This window comes from Orcinus orca, chromosome 1 (genome assembly GCF_937001465.1).
Source record: "Orcinus orca chromosome 1, mOrcOrc1.1, whole genome shotgun sequence".
In the NCBI taxonomy this organism is placed as follows: domain Eukaryota; kingdom Metazoa; phylum Chordata; class Mammalia; order Artiodactyla; family Delphinidae; genus Orcinus; species Orcinus orca.
The window spans coordinates 206,386,450-206,410,686 of record NC_064559.1 but is presented as its reverse complement, the minus strand read 5'-3'; the positions used below and the strand labels follow the sequence as shown (position 1 = coordinate 206,410,686).

The 24,237-nt window shown below is 40.1% G+C and overlaps 1 protein-coding gene across 7 annotated transcripts in view; it reads right to left on the bottom strand.

Annotated features, from left to right (window-relative positions):
* RERE (arginine-glutamic acid dipeptide repeats) overlaps positions 1-24,237 on the bottom strand; it is a 429,014-nt gene that overhangs the window by 108,406 nt on the left and 296,371 nt on the right. For all 7 annotated transcript variants that reach the window (XM_049707765.1, XM_049707760.1, XM_004272354.4 and 4 more), the window contains 3 exons: positions 21,953-22,001; positions 15,665-15,789; positions 14,635-14,734 (listed from right to left, as the gene is read on the bottom strand). In XM_049707765.1, the coding sequence (XP_049563722.1) occupies positions 14,635-14,734; positions 15,665-15,789; positions 21,953-22,001 (274 nt within the window). The remainder of the gene's footprint in view (positions 1-14,634; positions 14,735-15,664; positions 15,790-21,952; positions 22,002-24,237) is intronic.

Genomic DNA, 24,237 nt, shown 5'->3' with positions numbered 1-24,237 from the left:
TGAAAGAACAAATGAGAGAGACTGTGTGATTTTAACACAGAGCAGTGGCGCAAGAGAGCTTCACTGTAGAAGACTCCAAAACTTGGCAAACTATTGGGTTGGCCAAAAAGTGCCTTTGGTTTTTAAGTACACATAAAAGACACATTTTTCTTTTTCACCAAGAACTTTATTGAACAACATATTCACCCTTCTGTTCCACTACCTTCTGCCATTTTTCAGGCAACTTCATAATTCCATCTTCCCAAGACGTTTTATCTTTTTGAGCAAAGAACTGTTCCAGGTGCCTTTTACAGTCTTCCAGGGAACTGACATTTTTTGTAAAGACCGGAATAAGTGGAAATCCGAAGGTGCAATGTCCGGTGAATACGGTGGATGAATCAGAACTTCCCAGCCAAGGTGTAACAGTTTTTGCCTGGTCATCAAAGAAACACAAGGTCTTGTGTTATCCTGATGGAAGAGTATGTGTTTTCCGTTGACTAATTCTGGAAGCTTTCGTCAAGTGCTGCTTTCAGTTGGTCTAACTGGGAGCAAGACTTGTTGGAATTAATCGTTTGGTTTTCTGGAAGGAGCTCATAATAGAGGACTCCCTTCCAATCCCACCATATACACATCACCTTCTTTGCATGAAGACCAGGCTTTGGTGTGGTTGGTGGTGGTGGTTCATTTCGCTTGCCCCACAATCTCTTCCATTCCACATTATTGCACAGTATCCACTTTTCATTGCCCATCACAATTTGTTTTAAAAACGGAACATTTTCATTACATTTAGGTAGAGAATGGCATGCGGAAATATGGTCAAGAAGGTTTTTCTCGCTTAACTTACGTGGAACCCAAACATCAAAGTGATTAACATAATCAAGCTGGTGCAAATGACGTTCAACGCTTGATTTTGAGTATGTCGGCTAGCTCCCACGTTGCAGAACATTGATTATTCTCAATTAACGTCTTGATTTGATCGCTATCAACTTCAACTGGTCTACCTGACCACTGGGTATCGTCCAGCAAGAAATCTCCAGCACGAAACTTTGCAAACCACTTTTGACATGTTCGATCAGTCACAGCACCTCCTCCATACACTGCACAAATCACTTTTTGCGTTTGGTTTGCGTTTTTTACCTTTCTTGAAATAATAAAGAATAATATGCCAAAAATGTTGTTTTCTTCCATCTTCAATATTAAAATGGCTACACAAAAATTCACCAATTTTGATAAGTCTTTCTTTAAATGCACACTAATATGACAGCTATCACATACGATCTAACAAAATTGTTTTGAATGAAGTTAAAGACAACTAAGCGCTACTAGAGTCATCTTATGGAAAAAACTAAATGAACCTTTTGGCCAACCCAACATTATGCAAACCAAAGATCTGAAACTCTCCACAGTCGCACACGATTTTGTGTGATGGCCACCAATAATGACGACTCGGAGGCATCAAGTAAAGGTAGACTTGATTTGAGACACATGAAAACTTACACCTCATTCGTGACATGGAGGGGGGGTGCAGAATGGAGGAAAGTTAAAAGCCAACTTTCCCCAAAATCCCTGAATAAGTAGTAATTCAAAGTACTTGAGTAAGCTGGAATACACCACCCAACCAATACTATGGGCAGGGAGAAGGCGGGCCAAGCAACAGACAGGGCAGCAAGAAGGGCAAGGGTGGGCAGTCGGTGTAGTGATTTAATAAGAAGCCCAGAAAGTGACCGGCTATGGGGGAATAATCCGTCTCCTGGAGAAGAGAGCTGGTCGGGGCAGCGCTGCAGGACAGGAAATGGAACAGACGGCAGAGACTTAAAAGAGCAATAGCTTCAAAGGTAGCCAGGGTTGACCCCAGGCCACCTCAGAGATCCGACCTACAAGCAGCAGGAGACCTTGCCCCCGAGGGGCCCTGAGGGGCAGGTGCCCTCTGACTCGACTGGGGCAGGCTGGGTCCACCTAGGGCGGAGCCAAGGAAGAAATACTCAGCAACCTGACAGGTCAGAATAAATCAGTCAATATGGTGGTTATACATGACAATTCTGTTATTTAAATAAATGTTCTTTGTACCAAGAAAGCCAAATACACTATACTTTATGCCAATACAAAAATGACAGTATTTTATAAATCAAATGTCCTCAAATGTTACAGAAATATCACAGTCACTACTAGAGTATTTTTATACTCTCAATATTATAAAGTCCACAATCTAAATAAACTGCGATAGAAAAGGAAAGGAAGTAAAAATAAACTATTACAAAAAATTAAAAATAAGTACTATAATTTATTTTAGTAACATTTTGTGTAACAGTAAAATCCAACTGTGGCAGGCTAAAAAATGACCACCAGAAGATATCCACATCAAATCCCTGGAACATGTGATTGTGACCGTATTTGAAAAAAGGGTCTTTACAGATGTGATGGTGATTAAGTTAAGGATTTTAAGATGAGGAGACAATTCTAGATGACCCAGGCGGGCCCTATACCCAGTGACCAGCATCTTTATGAAAGAGAGGCAGTGGGAAACACAGAACAGAGAAGACACAGACACAAAGAGAAGATGGCAATGGGAAGACAAGCAGAGAAAGATGTGGCCATAAAGGAGGAGAGCTAGGAGAGTTACTCAGTGCTGAAAGAGGCAAAGAATGACTCTCCCCCTGTGGAGATAGAGGGAACATGGCCCCACTGACATGTTGGTTTCTAACGTCTGGCCTCCAGAACTAGGAAAGAATAAAACCTGTTGTTTTAAGTCGCCAAGTTTGTGGTAATTTGTTACAGCAGCCACAGGAAACTAATACACTGACCTTCAAACTTTGGGGGTAAAAAAATTTATCTAGGAGAGCTATTAAAAAAAAAAGTATTCTGAAGTATACTCCAAACTAGTATAAGAAACACACATACTAGGACAAATATAAATTTTAATATTCTACAGTACATTTAAGAAGTTTTGTTCATATGTGAGCCTTTTCAAAACTCATGGGCCCACGTTGTTCTAAGATTTAAACACTTACTTAGATTTCAACACTTTCAGCAAATGCTCTCCCATTAGGGTTTTGCAAAGAGCAGGGACTCCATCACGTTTATACTGAACAAATGAATGAATGATTTTATTAAAGCCTCTTCTTCGACGTAAAAAGGCTAAGGGCTTTTATCCTGACTTGCTAAATACGTATTACGTCAGCATTAATGCTTAATATAGATTCACAGATGTTAAAATTCCAACTGATTGATGTTAAGTAGACAGTTTTCAAAACACCATGTAAACCTCAAAATATTTTACCAGTATTTAGCTTGGAAAAAACTCTTATGAGAAAGAAATTTCTTAAATTAGCAAAGGAACTTTCTAACTTTTGCCAAACAAAAGTAAAAGCTGAATCACACTCATCCGTCCCTGCTGAGAGCCCAGGAGGAAGGATGGAGGTACACAGCCAGGCTGCAGCATGAAGGGTTTTTAACTTGCTGAATGGCAAATCCCCCAAACTGCAGATTCAACGGACATTTCAAGGGGACTGTTGTAAGGCACTGGCCTCAATTCTAGACTACCCTCAAGTTTAAATTATTATGTGTATATAAATATGACAGAGTGCGGCTATTAATCTGCAGGTGATAACCGTACTTTTCTCACAGAATTGTTATAAAGATGAAATAAATTCATTCATAAAAAGCACTTAAACTTTTGCCTAACATATAAGCACTCAACCAACAAATACATTTAAATTTTGTTACGATTATTAATATTGTTGTTATTAATGACATCAGGCAACTGACCAATAGTTGATACCTAATAAAATGAAAATAATAGTGATAAATTTAAAGTCCCCTGCCTGGCTGAAAATTCAGTCAAAAAGCTGAGAGCGGGAGATAAATGGCTTAGGAAAGGCAAAAATGCGAAGAAAAATGAAACAAAACAGGACAAAGACAAAACACAAGAAAAAAATGAATGTGATGTGCACATTCATGAAGGCTTGGACTGCACTGAGGTGAGCTTTTGGGACAACTGAAGTTAACTCCTTGACACCATATGCTGATCAAATCTGACAAGCGTTGCTTTAGTGCAGGTGTCGCATTTTAAGACATACAGATAGACAAAGCTGACCAGGAAGAGAAATAAAATGGTTATACATAAAAATGGTTACACACACACACACACACACACACACACACACACACAAAAACTACACCATGGATTAAAGTTGGAAACATTACCCTCAGTGAAAGAAACCAGTTACAAAAGACCACATATTGCACAATTCCACTTAAATGAAATGTTCACAACAGGGGAATCCGTAAGACATGGAAGGCAGAACATAATAATAATATAATAATGGCTGCCTGGGTGGGGTGAGGAGAGATGGGAGATGGGGAGTGACTAATGAGCACAGGTTTCCTTGGGGGGTGAAATGTTCAAAAATTGATCGTGGTGGTAGTTAACACAAATCTGAATATACTGAAAGCCACTAAATTGTACACTTTAAATATGTGAAACATATAGTACATGAATTATATTTCAATAAAACTATATTAAAAAGAGATAAAAGAAAGAAATGGCTAAAGAAACTTGTGAGTGGTTCACACTGAAAAGCAAAGTGGGGTCACAATTGTGATGAGCTGAATCAGGAACACAACAGACCAGAAGAACTTACAGCCAGACTTCTGTGTTAAAAAAATTATCAAAAATAAAATCACTACTACAATAAGTAATGAAGATGCCATTCCTAGAGGTTGATAATGTAAGTGGCCTTTATCTCCTCACCCACCCCTGAGAACCTTTGATAATGCTCTCTGTTATATTTAGGGGAAAGAACAGAGGCATAAAGTCAACTTTAAGTAAAAGCTACAGATTCTCTAAAAAGGAATAAAATATGAAAGTATTAAATTTAAAAAGTCATCTTCAGGGCTTCCCTGGTGGCGCAGTGGTTGAGAGTCCGCCTGCCGATGCAGGGGACATGGGTTCGTGCCCCGGTCTGGGAAGATCCCACATGCCGTGGCATGGCTGGGCCTGTGAGCCATGGCCGCTGAGCCTGCGCGTCCCGAGCCTGTGCTCCGCAACAGGAGAGGCCACAACAGTGAGAGGCCCGCGTACCGCAAAAAAAAAAAAAAAGTCATCCTCAAGCAAGATAAAATGAATTAAGTCATATAATTTGTGTGAGAAGTGTTGTTTCGTGTAACTTTTGAACAGAAGTGAATGTCTGAAGTTCTCAGCCCAAAGGGAACCACATGGGTAAATTTCTAAAACAAAAAATTTTCAGAACAAAAGTTCAAAATATTTCTAATTGGTCAAAGCACAATAAATAAAAACTCAAATTTGTCTATTATTATGCTGATAATCAGTTGAAAAGGTCATGGTTACATTAGAAAACTTCACTACGTGGTCTCTTTCAGCAATTTCACTTCTATCATTAAGAATATAATATGAGGTAGAGTCCAATATCCTGTTACAACATAAATAAAACCCTAGCAAAGGTGCTTGTCAAGACTGATTTAAATAAGGTGTTCTTGTAATTACTGGATTTCCATCAAAAGAAATTATATAGCACTATCAACTATTACTCTTTCCAACCAAAATCCTGAGACAAAAAAACCACCACCCTACAACCAATTAATGGGGACTAATCTAACGGAGAAATAGTAAAAAGAGAAGAATTTAAGCAAAGGGTGTGAGTGTGGAATGAATTTCAGAAGAATCCTGATCATATACCTTAGGCAAAGTATAAAAAAAGGGCCTCCTGGCAATGTCTTATTTGGGAGCTGGAACAGACTCAACATTCATTAAAGTCCAAAGCACTGCAAAACTAATCCAGGGCCAGATGCTTTAGTGAAGTCCATTTACAAGGAACAAATAGAAGATCTCTGACAGAAATTCTATAGACTTAATTTTTTAGAATGAAAGAGAGGAAGATGAAAATGATCCTTAGAGCAGGCTTATCTGCATACTCTGCTGCGCCAACTCTACAACAACAGGTTCTGCGTGATCAAATGTGATGTGGACTTGGACCCGATTTATGTATTCCATCAATTCAACAAATATTTAGTCCTCTCTACCCTGTACCAGGCATCGGCTATAGCGCAGAAAACAAAGATGATTAATACTCAGTGGTTAACAAATAGTGATATTTATAGATCAGAGGTAAAAACTAATGATTAAGCTACTGGAGGCCTTTCATCCTTTGTTGAAGGAGATGTGGGTGTGCATAAATAAGTAAGCAAACACATATACACTCTCTTGAATATGTAAAAAGCTTAATCCAAACGTCTAAAAGCCATCCATATTTCAGTAAAACTGTCCAGGCAAAGGTGAAATCTTTGCTGCATGATTATAAATTTTACTTATACATAGTGAAAATGTATATGTTTAGTGTTAGCAAGAGAAGGTAAACATAAGAATGCAAATAAGTTTCTGAGAAAGAGAAGTCAAAGAATTTGAACTTTATTTAGAAAATGGGAAAGATACCTGAGCTCAAATAATAAAATCCAGTACCAATTTAGGAAAAATAAGTCAGCATGATATTTTCCAGAAAACCCTAGTCTCAAACTAAAGGGCTCTGGGGCAGTTTCCAAGCATAAATATAAAGGTCTATTTTATAAAAGGCCAAATAAATGTGCGCCTTTAAAGATGGCTGAATAAATTCCATTAGAATAGTATGGGCCATTTATATGTTACATAGCAATTATGCTTAAAATTTACATATATTCTAAACATGTACAATAAGCCTAATTAAAATTTCATTTGGAGAAGCATATACCTGGTACAGCACACACAGAAACATTTCTATGTAAGATATTCCAGAGATAGCACCATTGCTTTGTCATATTTTAATATGTTATTTAATATATGTATACCATAAATTTATGAATAGAACAATTTTGCATTCACAGGTATTCACAATTTAAAATAGTAAAATATAATAAAACTATCTTTGCTGACTCACATTAAGGAGTAGGCCTGTGGTTACTAAGAATACCCTCCTCTTGGGGCTTCCCTGGTGGCGCAGTGGTTGAGAGTCCACCTGCCAATGCAGGTGGGTTTGTGCCCCAGTCCGGGAAGATCCCACATGCCGCGGAGCGGCTGGGCCCTGGGCCCGTGAGCCATGGCCGCTGAGCCTGCGCATCTGGAGCCTGTGCTCCACAACAGGAGAGGCCACAGCAGTGAGAGGCCCGTGTACCGCAAAAAAAAAAAAAAAAAAAAAAAAAAGAATACCCTCCTCTTGCAATAAGAGAGGCCAACACATTTATTACATCTTCTTCCTCTCTATCAGTATAAAACTGTTTTTTATGTAAGAAGTAAAAAGATAAGAAATACATTTTAACATGAATGAGTACACAAAGAACTGTTTACCTAACTAGTCTGCAAGTCTACTGCTGAATCAAAAGTATCATCATGTGGCCATGAAAGTAAGATATTTATATATTAACTACTTCTGTGATTCTCCAATGACAGCTCTGCTATTAAAACTGTATGTAGCTCAAGTTTTATACAACCTGAGAATCATCTGCACTACATTAAAATGGACTAAACACTCCAAACAAAAGGTAGAGCTTGCCAGACTGGATAAAAAAGCAAAACAACTGAAAAGCTTAAAGTACACAAGAGAGGTACTTTAAATAAAAGTAAAAATCAGGATTCAAAGTAAGAAGCTGGAAGAAGATATACCACATGCAGACAACAGGCATAAGAAAGCCAGAGTAGCTGTACTAATTTTAGACAAAACTGAGTTCATGACAAAAGAGTACTACTAGACACAAAAAGGGTTACACCAAAAATGTTAAAGGGTCACTACAGTGAGAAAGATAAAGACACAATTTCCATACATATGAAGCAAAAACTAACAGAATTAAAAGGAGAAATAACCAAATTCACAAGACTTTAACACACCTTTCTGAGTAACTGACAATACAACTAGATAGGACAGAGAAGATCTGAATGATAATATAAACCACCTCAAAGAAACTGACAATAATAAAACAGTACACCTGACAACTGCAGAACATAAGTTCATTACAAGTGTACATGGAACATTCACCAAGGTAAATCACATGCTGAGCCAAGAAACAAGTCTCAGATTTCGAAAGATTGAAATCTTACTGCTACTCTGACCACAGCAGAACTAAATTAGAAATCAATAACATTCCAAAAGGGGGGTGGGAAGGAGGTGGGGGGAGAGAGAGGGTGGGGAGAGAGGGGTGGCGGGGAAAGAGGGGTGGTGGGGAGAGAGGGGTGGCGGGGAGAGAGGGGTGGCGGGGAGAGAGGGGTGGCGGGGAGAGAGAAATCCCAAGTCCCTGGTGATTAAACAATTTAATTACAAACAATCCATGGGTAAAAGAAGAAATCACACATGAAATTTTTAACAAAATGGTAACAGAATGTTCCATTCTAATTACAAATTAGAATCTGTGATAAAATCAGTTATCTAAGATCCCATTTTAGGAAGCTAGGGGGAAAAGTAATCAAATTAACCCAAAATAAGTAGAAAAGAAATAATAAAAATAAGATTGGGAGATCAGACAGAGAAAAATCAATGAAACCAAATGCTACCTATCTGAAAAGATCAATAATATTGATAACCTTCTACTTTAGCATGATTAAGAGGAAACAAATTAGCAATATTAAGAATTCAAAGTCAAAATTACAGATTCCTATAGACATTAAAAAGATACTACAGGGCTTCCCTGGTGGTGCAGTGGTTGAGAGTCCGCCTGCCAATGCAGGGGACATGGGTTCGTGCCCCGGTCTGGGAAGATGCCGCGGAGCGGCTGGGCCCGTGAGCCATGGCCGGTGAGCCTGCGCGTCCGGAGCCTGTGCTCCGCAACGGGAGAGGCCACAACAGTGAGAGGCCCATGTACCGCAAAAAAAAAAAAAAAAGATACTACAGAAATAATTCATAATTTATACCAACAAATTTGATATCCCAGATGAAATAAAACATTTAGAGATCAACAGATTACTAGTGACACATAACAAAATATAAAATCTGAATAGGCCTATGTCTATCCGTACTTTTGTAACAGAGAAGAACAAACCTGACTCCATATCAGACCTATACCTTTAGCTCTTAACACTTGGGCTGTTACCTATGCTGAGTCATGCTGGCTCTTCACCTTTGTAAAAGAATGTTGCCTACAGCCTGAAATATATATGATAGCCCATTCTCAAGGCTCTGACCCTTAAAGGTATAACATTTTCCCATTCATATAGAGGTAAAAAGTTTCAGAACAGAAAATGACAACTGTATTGTTGGAGGCTTATCAGAACATTGTGACGAGATCTATGTGGGACAGCTGCAAGAACAAAGGATTCTGGCACCAGGAAGTCTGCAACAAGCAGCCACCCCCCTCCCTTTTGGTATAAAAGAAGCCTGAATTCTAACTCAGGTGAGGCGGTTCTCTGGGACACAGTCCGCATCTTCTTGGTCTGCCAGCTTCCGGAATAAAGTCACTATTCCTCTCTCGATTTATTGGCCTGTTGTGTGGTGAGCAGTACGAACCTGGTTTCAGTAACAATCGTTAAGTTTCCATTAAAAAAAAATTTAGTCCCAGACGGCTTCACTGTCAATTCTATCAAACATTTAACAAAGAAAAAAAGATCAATGCTTTATAAGAGAAAAACAGAGTAGGAGGAAATATTTCCCAACTAATTTCTGAAGTCAGTATTTACTCTGATATCAAAACCAGACAAAGATATTACAAAGAAAGAAGACTACAGCTCACTATCCCTCATGAACACAAATGTAAAAGTTTTTAACAAAATAATAGCAAACTGAATCCAATAGTACAGAATGCCCAAGCAGGATTTAATCTAGGAATGCACAGTTGGTTTAACATCTGAAATGAATAAATATAATTCACCATACTAACAAATAAAGTATATAACAACCATATGATCATTTCATTAGATACAAAAGAAAAAAAAACAGCATCTGACAAAATTCAATGGCCATTCATGGTAAAAACCTCAACAAACTTAGAAATAAAAGGGAACATTCTCGGCTTGATTAAACAACAACAAAAATCCTACATTGTACTTAACACTGAACGACTGAATGTTTTTTCCTTAAGATGAGAAAGAAAGCAAAGATGTCCATTCTCATCATTTCTATTCAGTACTGTACTGGAGGTTCAAGCAAGTGCAAGAAAGCACAGAAGAGAAATAAAACACATAAATCAGAAAGAGGTAAAGCTATCTTTATTTGCAGATGACATGACCGTGCACACAGAAAATCCTAAGGAACCAACCACAAAGCTACTAGCGTTGACCGTGTATTCTTTGTATAAAATAATACAAGGTAAAGTCATAAAAACTGATTGTACGTCTATCCTAACAATGAACATGTAGACAATGAAATTTAAAAATACTATTTTATTAACAATAGAATCTTCAAACAATAATTACTTAAGGGATAAATTTTACAAAATATGTACAAAACTTGTACAGTGAAAACTGCAAAGTCTTACTCAAAAAAATTAAAGAAACCTTTTTTAAAAAGGGAGAGATACTATATCGTGTTCATGGATTCGAAGATTCAAATTGTTAAGATGTCAGGTCTTCCTAAATAGATCCACAGATTCAATGCAATCTCAATCAAAATTCCATCAAAGCCTTTTTTAAAATAGAAACTGACAAGCTGATTTTGAAATTTATATGGAAATGCAAATGACCTAAAAGAGCCAAAGCAACCTTGAAAACAAGTACAAAATAGAAAGACTTATACCATCTGAGTTCCTATAAAGCTATAGTATTCAAAATACTGAAGTACTGGTAAAAAAAAAAAAATAGATACAATATTAGATCAGTTAAACATAATAGAATATTAAAAAAAAAACCAAACATATACAATCAGTGCTTGTTCAATAAAGGCATCAAGGCAATTCAATGAGAAAAGACTATTTTCAACAAATGTGGCTCCAACAGCTGGCATCTGTGTAGGAAAGAATGAACTTTCACGTCTACCTTGCATCACATGCAAAATTAATTTGAAATGAACAACAGGTCTAAATGTAAGAACTAAAACTTCAAGAAGCAAGCATAGAAACAATCTTTGTAATCATGGGATGATCAAAGAAACTTTCATAAAAGGAAAAACATACATCAGACTTCAGCAAAATTAAGTTATTTTACTCTTAGAAACACACCATTATAAACAAAAAAAAGTCATAGTATGGGAGAAAATATTTACAATACATGTATCAAGGCACTTGTATCTGCAATATAAATTCTTACAAATAAATCATACTAAAGGCCAAATAATTCAATTTTTTAAATTAGGTAAAAGTTACTTCACAAAAGAAGATATACAAATGGGCTTTAAGACATGAAAAGATGCTCAACATTACCAACAGTCAGGAAATTTAAATGAAAACCTCAATGACATATCACTCCACATCCATTAGAATGGCTAAAAATCTTAAAGACCAAAAACATCAAGTCTCATGGAGGATGTTGAAGAACTGAAATTCTAACACACTACTGATGGGAATGTAAAATGGTACAGCCACTGTGGAAACCTGTTCGACAGTTTCTTAAAAAGCTACCTGCATATATACATTCCTGCAACTTCACTGCTAGGTATTTACTCAAGAGAAATGAAAATATATGTTCTACAGAAAGGCTTGCATAACAAGGTTCATAATGGCCAAAAGCTTGGAAAAAAAAAATGTCCATCACCAGGTGAATGGATAAAATATTATGAATATCCATACACTGGAATACTGCTCAGCAATAAAAAGGAATGCGCTATTGATAATGTAACATAAATCTACTGTAATATTACTATGCTGAAAGAATCCAGACCCCAAGTATTACATACAAAATTATTCTATTCATGCAACATTCTAGAAAATGCAACTAATCTATAATGAGAGAAAACATATCAGTGGTTATCTGAGACTGGAAGCAGCAAAGGATTATAAAAGGGCATGAGGCAACTTTTGCAGATGCTGGAAATGATTTCTATCTTGAACACTGTAGTAGTTTCATTGGCACACACATCTACAAAAGCTCATCAAATTGTATACTTTAAATCAGAGCCAATTTATTATACAGAAATTACACCCCAATAAGTTTTTTTAAATACACACTAAAACTCTCATTTGCGAATAATGAAGAAAAAAGTCAAAACAAGTAATCCTGAAGACCTTATATTTTAAAACAGGCACATACAGTTGTCAAAAAGAACTAACAGTTTAAAAATGTTTTATTAGTGACTATAGTTTTAAACATTAAACTACTTATTTAAATGCATTTTAATTCGAATAGTCCTACTGGGATATTAAACATACTCTAATGTAGCCGTACTGCAGACCCCGTATACTTTAAATTTCTACATTGTACTGGGAAACAGAATAAACCTGTGTCTATTTCCTAAGCTGATAAATGCCTAACCTTGTTTTGACTCTATGCTACACTCTAAGAAACAACAAATACTTCTCACGTGACAATGCATTTATCTTTTTATTACTTAACGTAATTCAAAACCCCCTTACTCCAAGGAAGTCAAAATAAACATTAACTTCTCTCAAGATTTTTCCAATCACTCCACTTCTCATTAAAGAAAGAGCCTACAGTTTCTGTGAGCCAGTACAACAATGAAGTTTAAAAATTAAAACAGCCACTAGAAGTTTCTTTTCATCACAAAATGAGCACACAACGCAGTCTTTTGATGGCTAAATGCACTTGTACCGCATAACCCGACACCTGAGCCATCTTGGGCTCACCTAGGCAGGAAGATTTTCAAATGATGAGAAGGTACCTTCTCAGAAACAAAAACTCATAAAGCCAAAGCCCTCTGGCAATGCTGAAGAAAACTTCAGAAGGAACTTGCTACAAAGGATCACAGGCAAAAATAACCCGAATTATTTCTGTACAGAAGTATGTTCTACAGAATCCTTAGAGGGGCTGGAATAAGAATAAATTAGATAAATTCAGGAAAGTGACAAAAACAGACATTTAATTAAATATGGCAACATCTTTGTTATTCAAAATTCAACTGATCAGCAGAGTCATGAAAGGAGAATTTTTTTCATAAAGCTTTTATACAAAAACCCAACAGAAAACAAACTCATATCAAAGAGTTACTTTAAATATACACACATTTTTTAGGGTATTCTGAATTCACAGACATACATCTGCCATAGCCACTGTTTGCAGTATCATCAATCTCTGGGTCTCAGTTTTCTCATCTGTAAAAATAATCTCAAATAATCTCAAAGCCCTTCTGGCTCTATCACTATATGTTCAGAATAAGGATTCCTTATAACAACAAAAATTCAAAGCATCAAATAGGTGAGAAAGTAAATGGGAATATGAAAAATCATTCACTTATTTAGAACATGGCAGCAAGATGAATCAACCTCCAACATATGAGACTATTATAACGTTACGTGATACTCAAGAAACACAACTAGACCAGGAATAAAAATCAACTATGTCGTTCAGATATCTACATGTTTCCCTGAAAGCAAGAAAGATCCCTAAATTGGGATCTGTTATCAATTTTTTGCATTGCTGGCATTCAAACAAGTCATGTGGTCTTTCTACGCCTCGTATTCTTATCTATCTAGAGATGGGAAGAGATGATTTTGAAAGTCCCTTCCAACTACAGTGACCTCTCAAGAAAAAGGCAAACAAAAAGGGCGCTCACACTATACTCAGTGAACCGTCAGAAGAGCTGCTCAGCCTCATGCTCAATACCCTATGTAAGTATACATAACCCTGCAGACTACTAACGGATCAGAGATCCATAAAAATTCATTATTACTTCAGATCTGATGATTTCACATTAGTAAACACCCAGAAGAGGAGTTATTTCAAGGAACTTTAAGATACATTAATTTTCCTGTACAGCCCTGTAGGATATGCTCCAAGGTCAAAAAGGAGTGCCCCCCCAAAAAGAGTGAGCAGGTTTCAGGAATCCTACTGTTTGTAGCCGTTCGAGTTTTGTTATTCTGAGCTGCTATGGAGTCACAGGATTAAAGCAGACGAGTGTCCGTGCACGATGTCACGCAACCAACTCAGCACCATTACGCTCGTGTGCTATGTTTTACTTTAGATTTTTTTAAGGATTGTTTTTTTTTAAACTTAATTTTGTTTTATAATCATGTGAAATATATACATGGTTCCAAAGCCAAATCTATAAAAACCAAATCTGTTCAAAGAAGTCAAGCTTTCTCTCTGCTCCTCCAGCCCTTCCGAATACATTGAGGGGAAAAGCGTGACCTCTGGATTCACATCTTGAGTGTATGACCTTGGATCGTGACTTAACTGCTCTCAACTTCTTTCCTGTGTCCACATGGTGGTAATAATGGAGCCTCCTTCAGAGCGGTGCTGGGAGGATTCAGTAAGACCACTCTGCCTAGTCCTCGGCTTTGGTGAGGTCTCAGTGAAGATTAACCACTAGCATGAGGCTCTCAGCAGAGGCTCGCCACAATCCTGAAGCACAGACGCAGATCAGGAGGTGAATCTGGAGGTGCCGGATCGCTGGCCAAGGCCATGGAGCCCTACCACCAGGACCACGACTCCAGTCTTTCAATCCCAGCAGCAGACCACAGTACTTACTCCTCAGATGCCAGGCCCCCTTGATGTTCCATGATCATCACATATTCCCTATGCCAGCACAGGAGAAAAACGAACTTTCTTCCCACCCAGGGCAACTTCAAAGGACTCACTGTGTTCAGTGCGTTGAGGGTGGTGTCATCCCGCGAGGCCGCAATGCAGCCATCTTCCGTGGAGCCTCCGTCACACATCCCTGCAAAGGCCGCCATGCTCCTGGGAAGACGGGAAGGGAAAACGGCAGTACAGACATTTCAACCCTCAGTTTCCAGAGCACATCTTCAGCCCAGACCAAATTCCACTACTACATGCATGAGTCCTCAGCCTTGCTTCTGCTCTTGTTTAAAAAAAAAAATTTGAAGTTCCTCTGCAGTTCACCCAGATATATTCTCCAGAAAATATCTAAAATTAAATCCGCTGAAACTTCACTTCATTCCTTTCATACTCTACATCAACTACTTCTAAGCAAATTGAAAGTGGAAAAGAGGTGAAAAGAACTCTTAGTAGTCACCCCTCCCCTGAAGCCTCCATCCCCACGGCAGCCTCCAAGCTACACTGCTGACCACAGAACAGCCAGAGCTAATATCCCATCACCACCCTGTTTCAGCGTTTCTGTTGCATGTTGTTGACACTACAGTGAGTGAGTCCCAGAAACCCCTGCAGACAAAGGAAGGCTCTGCCTGCACTAGGATGTGTCTGGGACAGACTTCAACTTCTCATTTTGCAGTCTCGGCATTTTTAGGTTAGCAAGTACTCATATAGGTAAGCCCCCAAAACATGAAGTTTAGGTTAGGTACCAATGAACAGCCACAGGGTAAAGAAACCTGTAAAGGGATTTTAAGGTAAGCTGAATGAGCCAGTTACTCAGCTGTATTAAGAGGTGTTGATAATTGCATGCATGGCTTAAGATGTTTTCCTTCTGAAGACTTCTAAAATCTAATGTGGGGCAAACACCGAGGAGAAAAAAGTGATTTTACCATGGTAAGCTATGTTTCTCTGGTAACAAGGATCAGGGCTCTGATTACAGACAGTATAACAAAACATGAAGTCAGAATGCCCAATATATAAATAGAATTTCAGGGGAAAGGAGAACGTTTGTTGTCCACTAATCAATTCACAAAGCAGAATGGTGTGGATTCCTTTTACCTTGCTGCCCTCAAGTACATAAGGAGGTCACAGTCATTAACTCCAGGCATCCAGACCAGTTCCTCATGTTGGGTCACAGTGTCACCATCGGGAGAAGGGAATGGTTGCAAATCGGGAAGTTTGGCCTGTAAGACAGGGACGAACAAGTCACAATCAAGGCACACTTGAGAGCTGCCTGTGCAGGCAGGCCTTGGGGACAGATGCAGTAGCTTACTAAGCCTCTTTCTTTTGGCAGCGCTGAAATAACAGGAAAATCATGAGTCACTGAAGCTGGCCTATCACACATTTCAGGATCATTTCACCACAGAAGATTTCACAATGGACTGCTCGATCTCTACTTAAGGAGAAGCAAACAGTGTCAAATTAAACCAGTGCCAGTATGGTCCTCAGAAGGAGAAAGAAATGGGCACGTGTGAATAAAAGAAATGATAAAACAAAAAAATGTTTCGGGAAATAAGAGCTGCTTGATAAAGAAGGCAGAGCCACACACATTTCCAATATAATAATATGTTGACAAAGAGATATATACAAATAGTGGAACCTCACCTAAGGACAGGTGCTAAAAAAAGAACTGAACTACCCTACTAAACTAATGCTGCTTTCCAGAGAGTCAGTATCGATGAGTCAGGGTGAACATCCAAAAGAGCCATCACGGTAACATTGAAAACACAGCTGAAGGGACTTCCCTGGTGGCGCAGTGGTTAACAATCCGCCTGCCAACGCAGGGGACATGGGTTCGAGCCCTGGTCCGGGAAGATCCTACATGCCGCAGAGCAACTAATAAGCCCATGTGCCACAACTACTGAGCCCACGTGCCCTAGAGCCCGTGCTCTGCAACAAGAGAAGCCACCGCAATGAGAAGCCTGCACACCGCTATGAAGAGTAGTCCCCACTCGTGCAGTCCCCACAACTAGAGAAAGCCCGCGCACAGCAATGAAGACCCAACACAGCCATAAATTATTAATTAATTAATTAATTTAAAAAACATAGCTGAACTAAAATGATGGTGATGGAAATTAGATGAGCAGTGCTTTCAGGAGGAGAGGACTTCTTGAGAAGGGCAGGAAGGAACTTTCTGGGATGACACATGTTCTGTGCCTTGCTATGAATTGTCACAGCAGACTGAACAGTATACACAAGATGTCAACAGGTCACTGTACATAAGGTACACCTCAATTAACAATTTTTTTGAAAGATTTGAACAACAGTGCTCAACAACCAAGATTCTAAGTCAATTCTGCTAGAGATTCAAACACCTCCAGCATTTTCTCATCCTCCACTGCTGGGGCAGAGAAAGTGTAAATGGGTGCTGTGACTACTCAGAGGCCTAAGAAAAGTCAACCATCTGCAAAACACACATGTTCTTATTTTCTCAAATTACGAACAAGGTCACATTAGTCTAATATTTTAAATTAAAAGCTCCAGTGTCCACAGAACCTAGGCAGAAACTGTAAATGAATGAAGCAGGCAGAGTGTGCAGCCAATGGAAATAAAACGAGGGCCTCATGTTCCACTTTAAATGTTCTACTGTCCACAGTAAACAGAACACTACATCCCAATTCCGACTAGCCACATTTCAAGTGCTCAATGCCACATGTGACAGCGGCTCCCGAACTGGGCATGCAGGCATTAGGTACCAAGAAGTGAAGGGAATCAGGGTGAAATGAAGAGAGAGCGTCCCCATCTGGGGAATGCTGCTGTGCAGGAATGAGAACCTCTGTTTGTACATCCTCCAGTTTTTTTCCAAAGTCCAGAAATCTTGACTTCAATGTGAAAGCTCATGGTTTTAAATGTTGGCTATTCAAGTTTTAAAAACAACTGTGTGGCAAAACACAGTATTAGTAGGCCACGCGGCTGGCAGGCTACGGCTTCGCAATTTCTGCTTCACAGGCTACCTCTGAGGCCTCTTGCTGTGTATCAAGTGCTGACCTCCCCCAAACAACGATGCTCTTCCCTAATTCAGTACTGACATGTTTAACATTTAAGTGGGGGTCACAATTAGTTCTGCTTAATAAACAGTGATGGCATGGGAATAAAATTAAAACACAATAGCTACTCATATCAAAAGGTCTTAGACATTTATACTGAGCTGTTTCCCCTGCACCAAGTACAGTAGCTGGTGTAGCAGCTCTCCAATAGTTGTTTGTTAATTAAAAAATACTATTGCTGGGTCTTCCCTGGTGGTGCAGTGGGGTTAAGAATCTGCCTGCCAATGCAGGGGACAGGGGTTCGAGCCCTGGTCAGGGAAGATCCCACATGCCGCGGAGCAACTAATCCCATGCACCACAACTTCTGAGCCTGCGCTCTAGAGCCCGCGAGCCACAACTACTGAGCCCATGCTCCACAACAACTGAAGCCTGCGCGCCTAGAGCCCATGCTCCACAACGAGAAGCCACCGCAATAGGAAGCCTGCGCACTGCAACGAAGAATAGCCCCCGCTCGCCGCAACTAGAGAAAGCCCGCGCGCAGCAACAAAAACCCAACACAGCCAACCAGCCTGCCAGCCAGCCAGCAATAAATAAATAAATAAATAAATATTTTATTTATTTATTTAAAATACTATTGCTGTGGGGAAGGACCAATCCCCTAGAGAAAAAATGGACTAGAAATACAATTAGCTTACAGAAAAGGAAATGAGAATGGCTCTTACTCATAGGAAAAGATGGTCGACTTTGCTGATAAGAGACATGCCAATTAATGACAGCGAGAGACCATTTCCGATCTATCAGATTGACATAAATGCCAAAGTGTGACAATACACAAGGCTGCATGTTTGCACTCATGTAAGTCGCTAGTACGAGAAAGCAAAATGGTACAATCTCTACAGAGGGGAACTCTGTAATATCCTAAGAATTACATGTGCCCTCTAAGCCAGCCATCGCCCTTCTGGGGATAATATAATATCCCAAAGATAAGTTGGCAAAATAAAAATCTTTATGCATAAGCTATTCATCACATTATTACTTGTAACAGCAAATGACTGGAAACAGTGCAAACGCCCAACAATGGGGGCTGGAAGAATAAACTGCTCCACCTATGCAGTGGGGTCCCAGGAAGTGGCAGAAGAAAACGAGAGGAGCTCTACCTATTGCTATGGAGGGAACACAGGAGATATTGTCAGAAGGTCAAAGAAAGGTGGTGAAGGTGTTTTTACTATGCTACCACTATCTAAGAACATGGGGCTGGGGGAATAAAAGAAAGAATGATAGATCAAAACCTTCAATTAAAAACACTAAACAATTATCCACCAGGGAGGGAGGGAGCACGTGGAGGGGACAGGGCAAGAAGGTGAACTTTCTGAACACACTTCATTTGCACGTTTGATTTGGAGCCTTGTATTTTACATAATTATAAAAACAAAATTAAGTTTAAAGAACAACAATCCCTTAAAAACTCTAGAGCAAAATCAAATAAATCCACCTAGCTATGTTTTTGTGTTTGTTCCTCTCTAGGAATCATTTCAGGTAACTTTAAAACATACTAATTTGCCTATATAGACTTAGTGGGATATATTCTAAGGCCAGAAAAAAAAAAATCTATAAAGCTGTTTCCAATAATCATATTGTTTGTAGCAGTGCAAGTACTGTTATTCTGAGCTGCTACATATGTATTATGGGATTGAAGCAAATGAATAATTATTTTGGTGTCATTTAAAAATTGGTTTTGAGACATGGGGAAAAGATACAGATACGGATGAAAGAAAATTTCATCTATAGGATTAAATATAAGGCCTGTTCTGAATTTGAATTAGAAGCATCAGAAAGAAACCACGATACGTTTTATCATTAAAAAAAGGGGGGGAAAAGCATATTTCCTAATCTGTTCCCTGAAGAGGCCTGGAAACAGTAACTAACCCAGTAATAATGACTGGGCAGCAGCCACTCAAAAAATGTCACTTTCCTCTAAAACAATGAGGACTCATTAGAAAAATTTAGTTCTAGACCTAGGGCAGGGAACATACATAATGAGACATTAAAATCATGTCATACTACATATACACACTACCAAACGTAAGGTAGACAGCTAGTGGGAAGCAGCCGCATAGCACAGGGAGATCAGCTCGGTGCTTTGTGACCGCCTGGAGGGGTGGGATAGGGAGGGTGGGAGGGAGGGAGACGCAAGAGGGAAGAGATATGGGAACATATGTGTATGTATAACTGATTCACTTTGTTATAAAGCAGAAACTAACACACCATTGTAAAGCAATTATACTCCAGTAAAAAAACAAACAAAACAAAACAAAAAAAATCATGTCATACTAGATAAAATACTCTACCAAAGACCACAGGGGTCGAGTTAAAAGGACACAGAAGACAGCAGGAAGAGGCGCCTACTAGCCCACGAATGGATAATTTAATCATCAGTAAGAGTAACAGCAACTGGTTAGCAGATAAGTAATTTTTTTTAAAGGGAGTTTTTTTATTTTTTTCTTTAATAAATTTATTTATGTATTTATGGCTGCGTTGGGTCTCTGTTGCTGCGTGCAGGCTTTTCTCTAGTTGCAGTGAGTGGGGGCTACTCTTCATTGCGGTGTGCAGGCTTCTCATCGCTTCTCTTGTTGTGGAGCACGGGCTCTAGGCCCACGGGCTTCAGTAGTTGTGGCACGCAGGCTCAGTAGTTGTGGCTCGTGGGCTCTAGAGCGCAGGCTCAGCAGTTGTGGCGCACTGGCTTACTTGCTCTGCGGCATGTGGGATCTTCCCAGACCAGGGTTCAAACCCGTGTCCCCTGCACTGGCAGGCAGATTCTTAACCACCGTGCCACCAGGGAAGCCCAGATAAGTAATTTTAAATCCACGGATGACTACTGGAAGATGTTGGGGAACCAACCAGTAAAAAGAGGGAAAGAGTCAAGCATTTATCCTGCCTTTCCTATGTGTTTCAGGGAAACACAAGTTGACAAGGGGACAGTTGGTCAGCTAATAAAAGAAGGAATGACAGGATTAGAGTATCAGCATTTCAAAGGGTAGATCTAAGTAACAGGTCCAATTAGACAGTGAATCTAAGTAACAAGCAATGGCTGCAAACCATCATTAAGAGACACACATGTGCCTGATAGACTATATAGCACCACCCAAAAGTATTCTTGCCAGGGGCAGGGTACCGAACTAGAATGTGATTAAATCTCTAGATTTAATCCTGGGATGGGTGGACGGATGGAGGGAGGGAGGGAGGGAGAGGGGGAGACACTTAGGGAAATCTGGATATAGCAGACACCTGAATATTAAGAAACTGTTGGGCTTCCCTGGTGGCGCAGTGGTTGAGAGTCTGCCTGCCGATGCAGGGGACGTGGGTTCGTGCCCTGGTCCGGGAAGATCCCACATGCCGCGGAGCGGCTGGGCCCGTGAGCCATGGCCGCTGAGCCTGCGCGTCTGGAGCCTGTGCTCCACAACGGGAGAGGCCACAACAGTGAGAGGCCCGCGTACCGCAAAAAAAAAAAAAAAAGTTACAGTGAAAGTAGGCAGTGACCAAATGTTCATCGAGAGATGAACAGACATATATACAATGACTAATTCAGCCTTAAAAGGAAATTAAATTCTGATACATGCTACAATATGGGAGCACCTTGAAGACATTATGGTAAGAAAATAAGCCATACACAAAAGGGCAAATACTGGGTCATTCCACTGAGTTGTCAAATTCATGGATACAGAAAGTAGAAGGGAGGCTGCAAGGGAATGAGGGGAGAGGATAATGAGTAGTGACTGTTTAATGGACACTGCGTTTCAGACTGGGAAGATGAAAAGGTTCTGCAGGTGGATGCTAGTGATGGTTGCACAACAATATGAATGTACTTAAGGGCACTGAACTATTCACTTAAAAATGGTCAGAATGGTGCATTTTATATTACATATATATATATATATATATATATATATATATATATATATATATATATACTTTTTTTTTTTTTTTTTTTTTTTTGGCGGTACGTGGGCCTCTCACTGCTCGTTGCGGAGCACAGGCTCCGGACGCGCAGGCTCAGCGGCCATGGCTCACGGGCCCAGCTGCTCCGCGGCATGTGGGATCTTCCCGGACCGGGGCACGAACCCGTGTCCCCTGTATCAGCAGGCAGACTCTCAACCACTGCGCCACCAGGGAAGCCCCTATATTACATATATTTTACCACAATTTTTTAAATGAATGTGGTGATCTTAAAAAAATAAATCTCTGCATTTATGTAAAATTCCAAACAGCGTAACAGTTCTAAGCTGCTGCTCAACAGAATAAAGGGCCAGTTGAATAATAAGAAATAAAAACCTATTAAAGAAGCTACTAAAGTTTGCTTTACCTGATGGCTAGGACCAACACGAATTTCTCCCTGGGTACTGTTCAGCCTCCTGTCATGAAAAGAGCAGATCAGGTTAGCATAATATAGTTTTGACATGAACATGCACACGTTCTTCAAGGAAAACAACTCACTTGAAGTAAGTGAGGGATAACTCAGGAAGAATTAGCTTCCCCACCGTTGCTAATGCCGCCCTGTACATGTGCGCTCCCCTAACCCCACACGCATCTCTAAAACCGTTTCTTCTAGAAACCCCTCTACTGTAACTCCCTGTCTTGAGTATCTATACTGTCGTTCTTTCACCCTGCAGAGAGATGAACATTCCTACAGTACAATCCCAATACATGTTTCTTCTTTTCAAAATATTTCAGGGTGCCCTATGATAAACCTTACTAAAATATAGACAAGATAGCTTATGATTCCTAGCACACACACTGGCTCATGCATTCATTCATTCAACAAATATTTATTAAGTACCAACTGCAAGCCAGGAACTGCCCTAGGTGTTGGGGATAAAGCAATGAAAAAAAACAAAAACAAAAACAATATTCCTGCCTTACTGGAACTTTTATTCTAATTTGGGTAAAAAAAAAAAAGAAACAAATAATAGGTCAGATGATGAAAAGGGTCAAGGAATTAAAGGGGTGGTAAATGATGAACTTTTACAGTTCTTTATGCAGGATAGTCAGAAAAGGCCTTATTAATAAAGTGAAATTGAGCAGAGATGTAAAGCGTGTGGGGGCATGAGCCCAGCAGGTCCAGGAGGTGAAAGACCCATCTCATTTCCGTGTCATTCTTACTGCACTTGCTATGCTCACTCTCCCTCGCTCCAAATCCAAACCATCCAGGGTCCTTCTAAAAACCACCATTTCACTGAAACCTTTCTTGATTTCCTCCCCATGTCACCTCACACACCCCCAAAAGTGTGGGGTATCTTCTCCCTTTCACTCCTTCAGGAAACATTCATCGAAGGTCTTTGCATCCTGGGCCTTGCACAGGGCATGCAGCGGGTACACAGCGGTGGACAAAGAAACGCAGACCTCGGCCTCCCAGAGCTCAGTGCCCAGAGCTCCGTGCCCAGAGCTCCCTGTTACCCTCGATGACCATCATGACCATCTGTTGACCCTCTTGGGAAAACACTTTCCGTGCCCAGTGACAGGGCCTTACTGCGCTGTACAGTCACCTGTGAATTTTCACTAGCGCTGAAGAGTAGGCTTTTCCATGGTGAGAGCTGCTCTATGATTATCTGTCGACCTGGACCGAGCTGAAGAGCATAATAAGGCAGCCAAGACCAAAGAGGAAGCACAGACTCTTATTCTTCTCCCATGGATCTGATACCCCCACCATTAGCTTTGAAGCTGTTAAAATGAATTCTGGAAAACTATTATTTCCTTCAGGTCCAGCACTTTCTTCTTTTAATCCGACAATTTTTCTCGCGAAGAGTCTTATTTTGGCAAAGTGGGCGGCAGATATGACAAAGGAAGAGAGAAGACTAACAAAAAGAAAATGGTCTAAGCCTTAAGGAGCTTACAGTCCATCTACCTGGGAAGGTAGCAGCCATGTCCCAAACACCAGATCTGGTCCAATCGCTCCACTCATAAGCCCAATACATTTCAGGAGAAACAGAGTAAAAATGCTAAGGGAAGTGATCAAAATTAGGCGGGCTTCAAGAGGAGACAGTCCATGAAGAGGTTAAGTTCCAGAGAGACCCCTGAAGGACATGAGGGGCATAACAGCAGGCAAGAGAGGGCTTCCCAAGTGGGACCAGAACCCCACCAAGGCGGGAAACTGAAAAAGAGGGGCTGTGGTGGGAGAAAAGCTCCTGTGAGGAGCGACCTTTAACTCACAAGCCACCCTGGTCTCGTGCGTAGGGAAATGGGTGTTGAAAGGCAGAGCTGACATGCCCATGAGTTTATGCAGGGATTAGGAGAAGCTGTTTTAGGAGGTATGCAGAGGAGTCACACAGGCCAGGAGGCTATTTTAATCTGAGCACTTCTTTAAAAAAAAAACAAGCCGTCAGTGTTACCCACTATTTCCCTTCCAGCTCATGCCTTTCTGTTTCGTAACCAGCTATGAGCAAAACATAGCTGCCAAGCCTAGCTCTCTCCTTCATCTCTAAACACTCCCCAGATGCTTGCCTGCCTCCAAGGAGGTCTGGCCAAAATGCATCATCTCAGAAAGCTTCAGCCACAGCCCCGTCCAGCAACGTGTGCCCACAGCTCAACTTTCATGTTCTTCTAGACAGTCTTCAAGCGGTTGGTTATGGAAGCATCTCCCCATCACTGCTA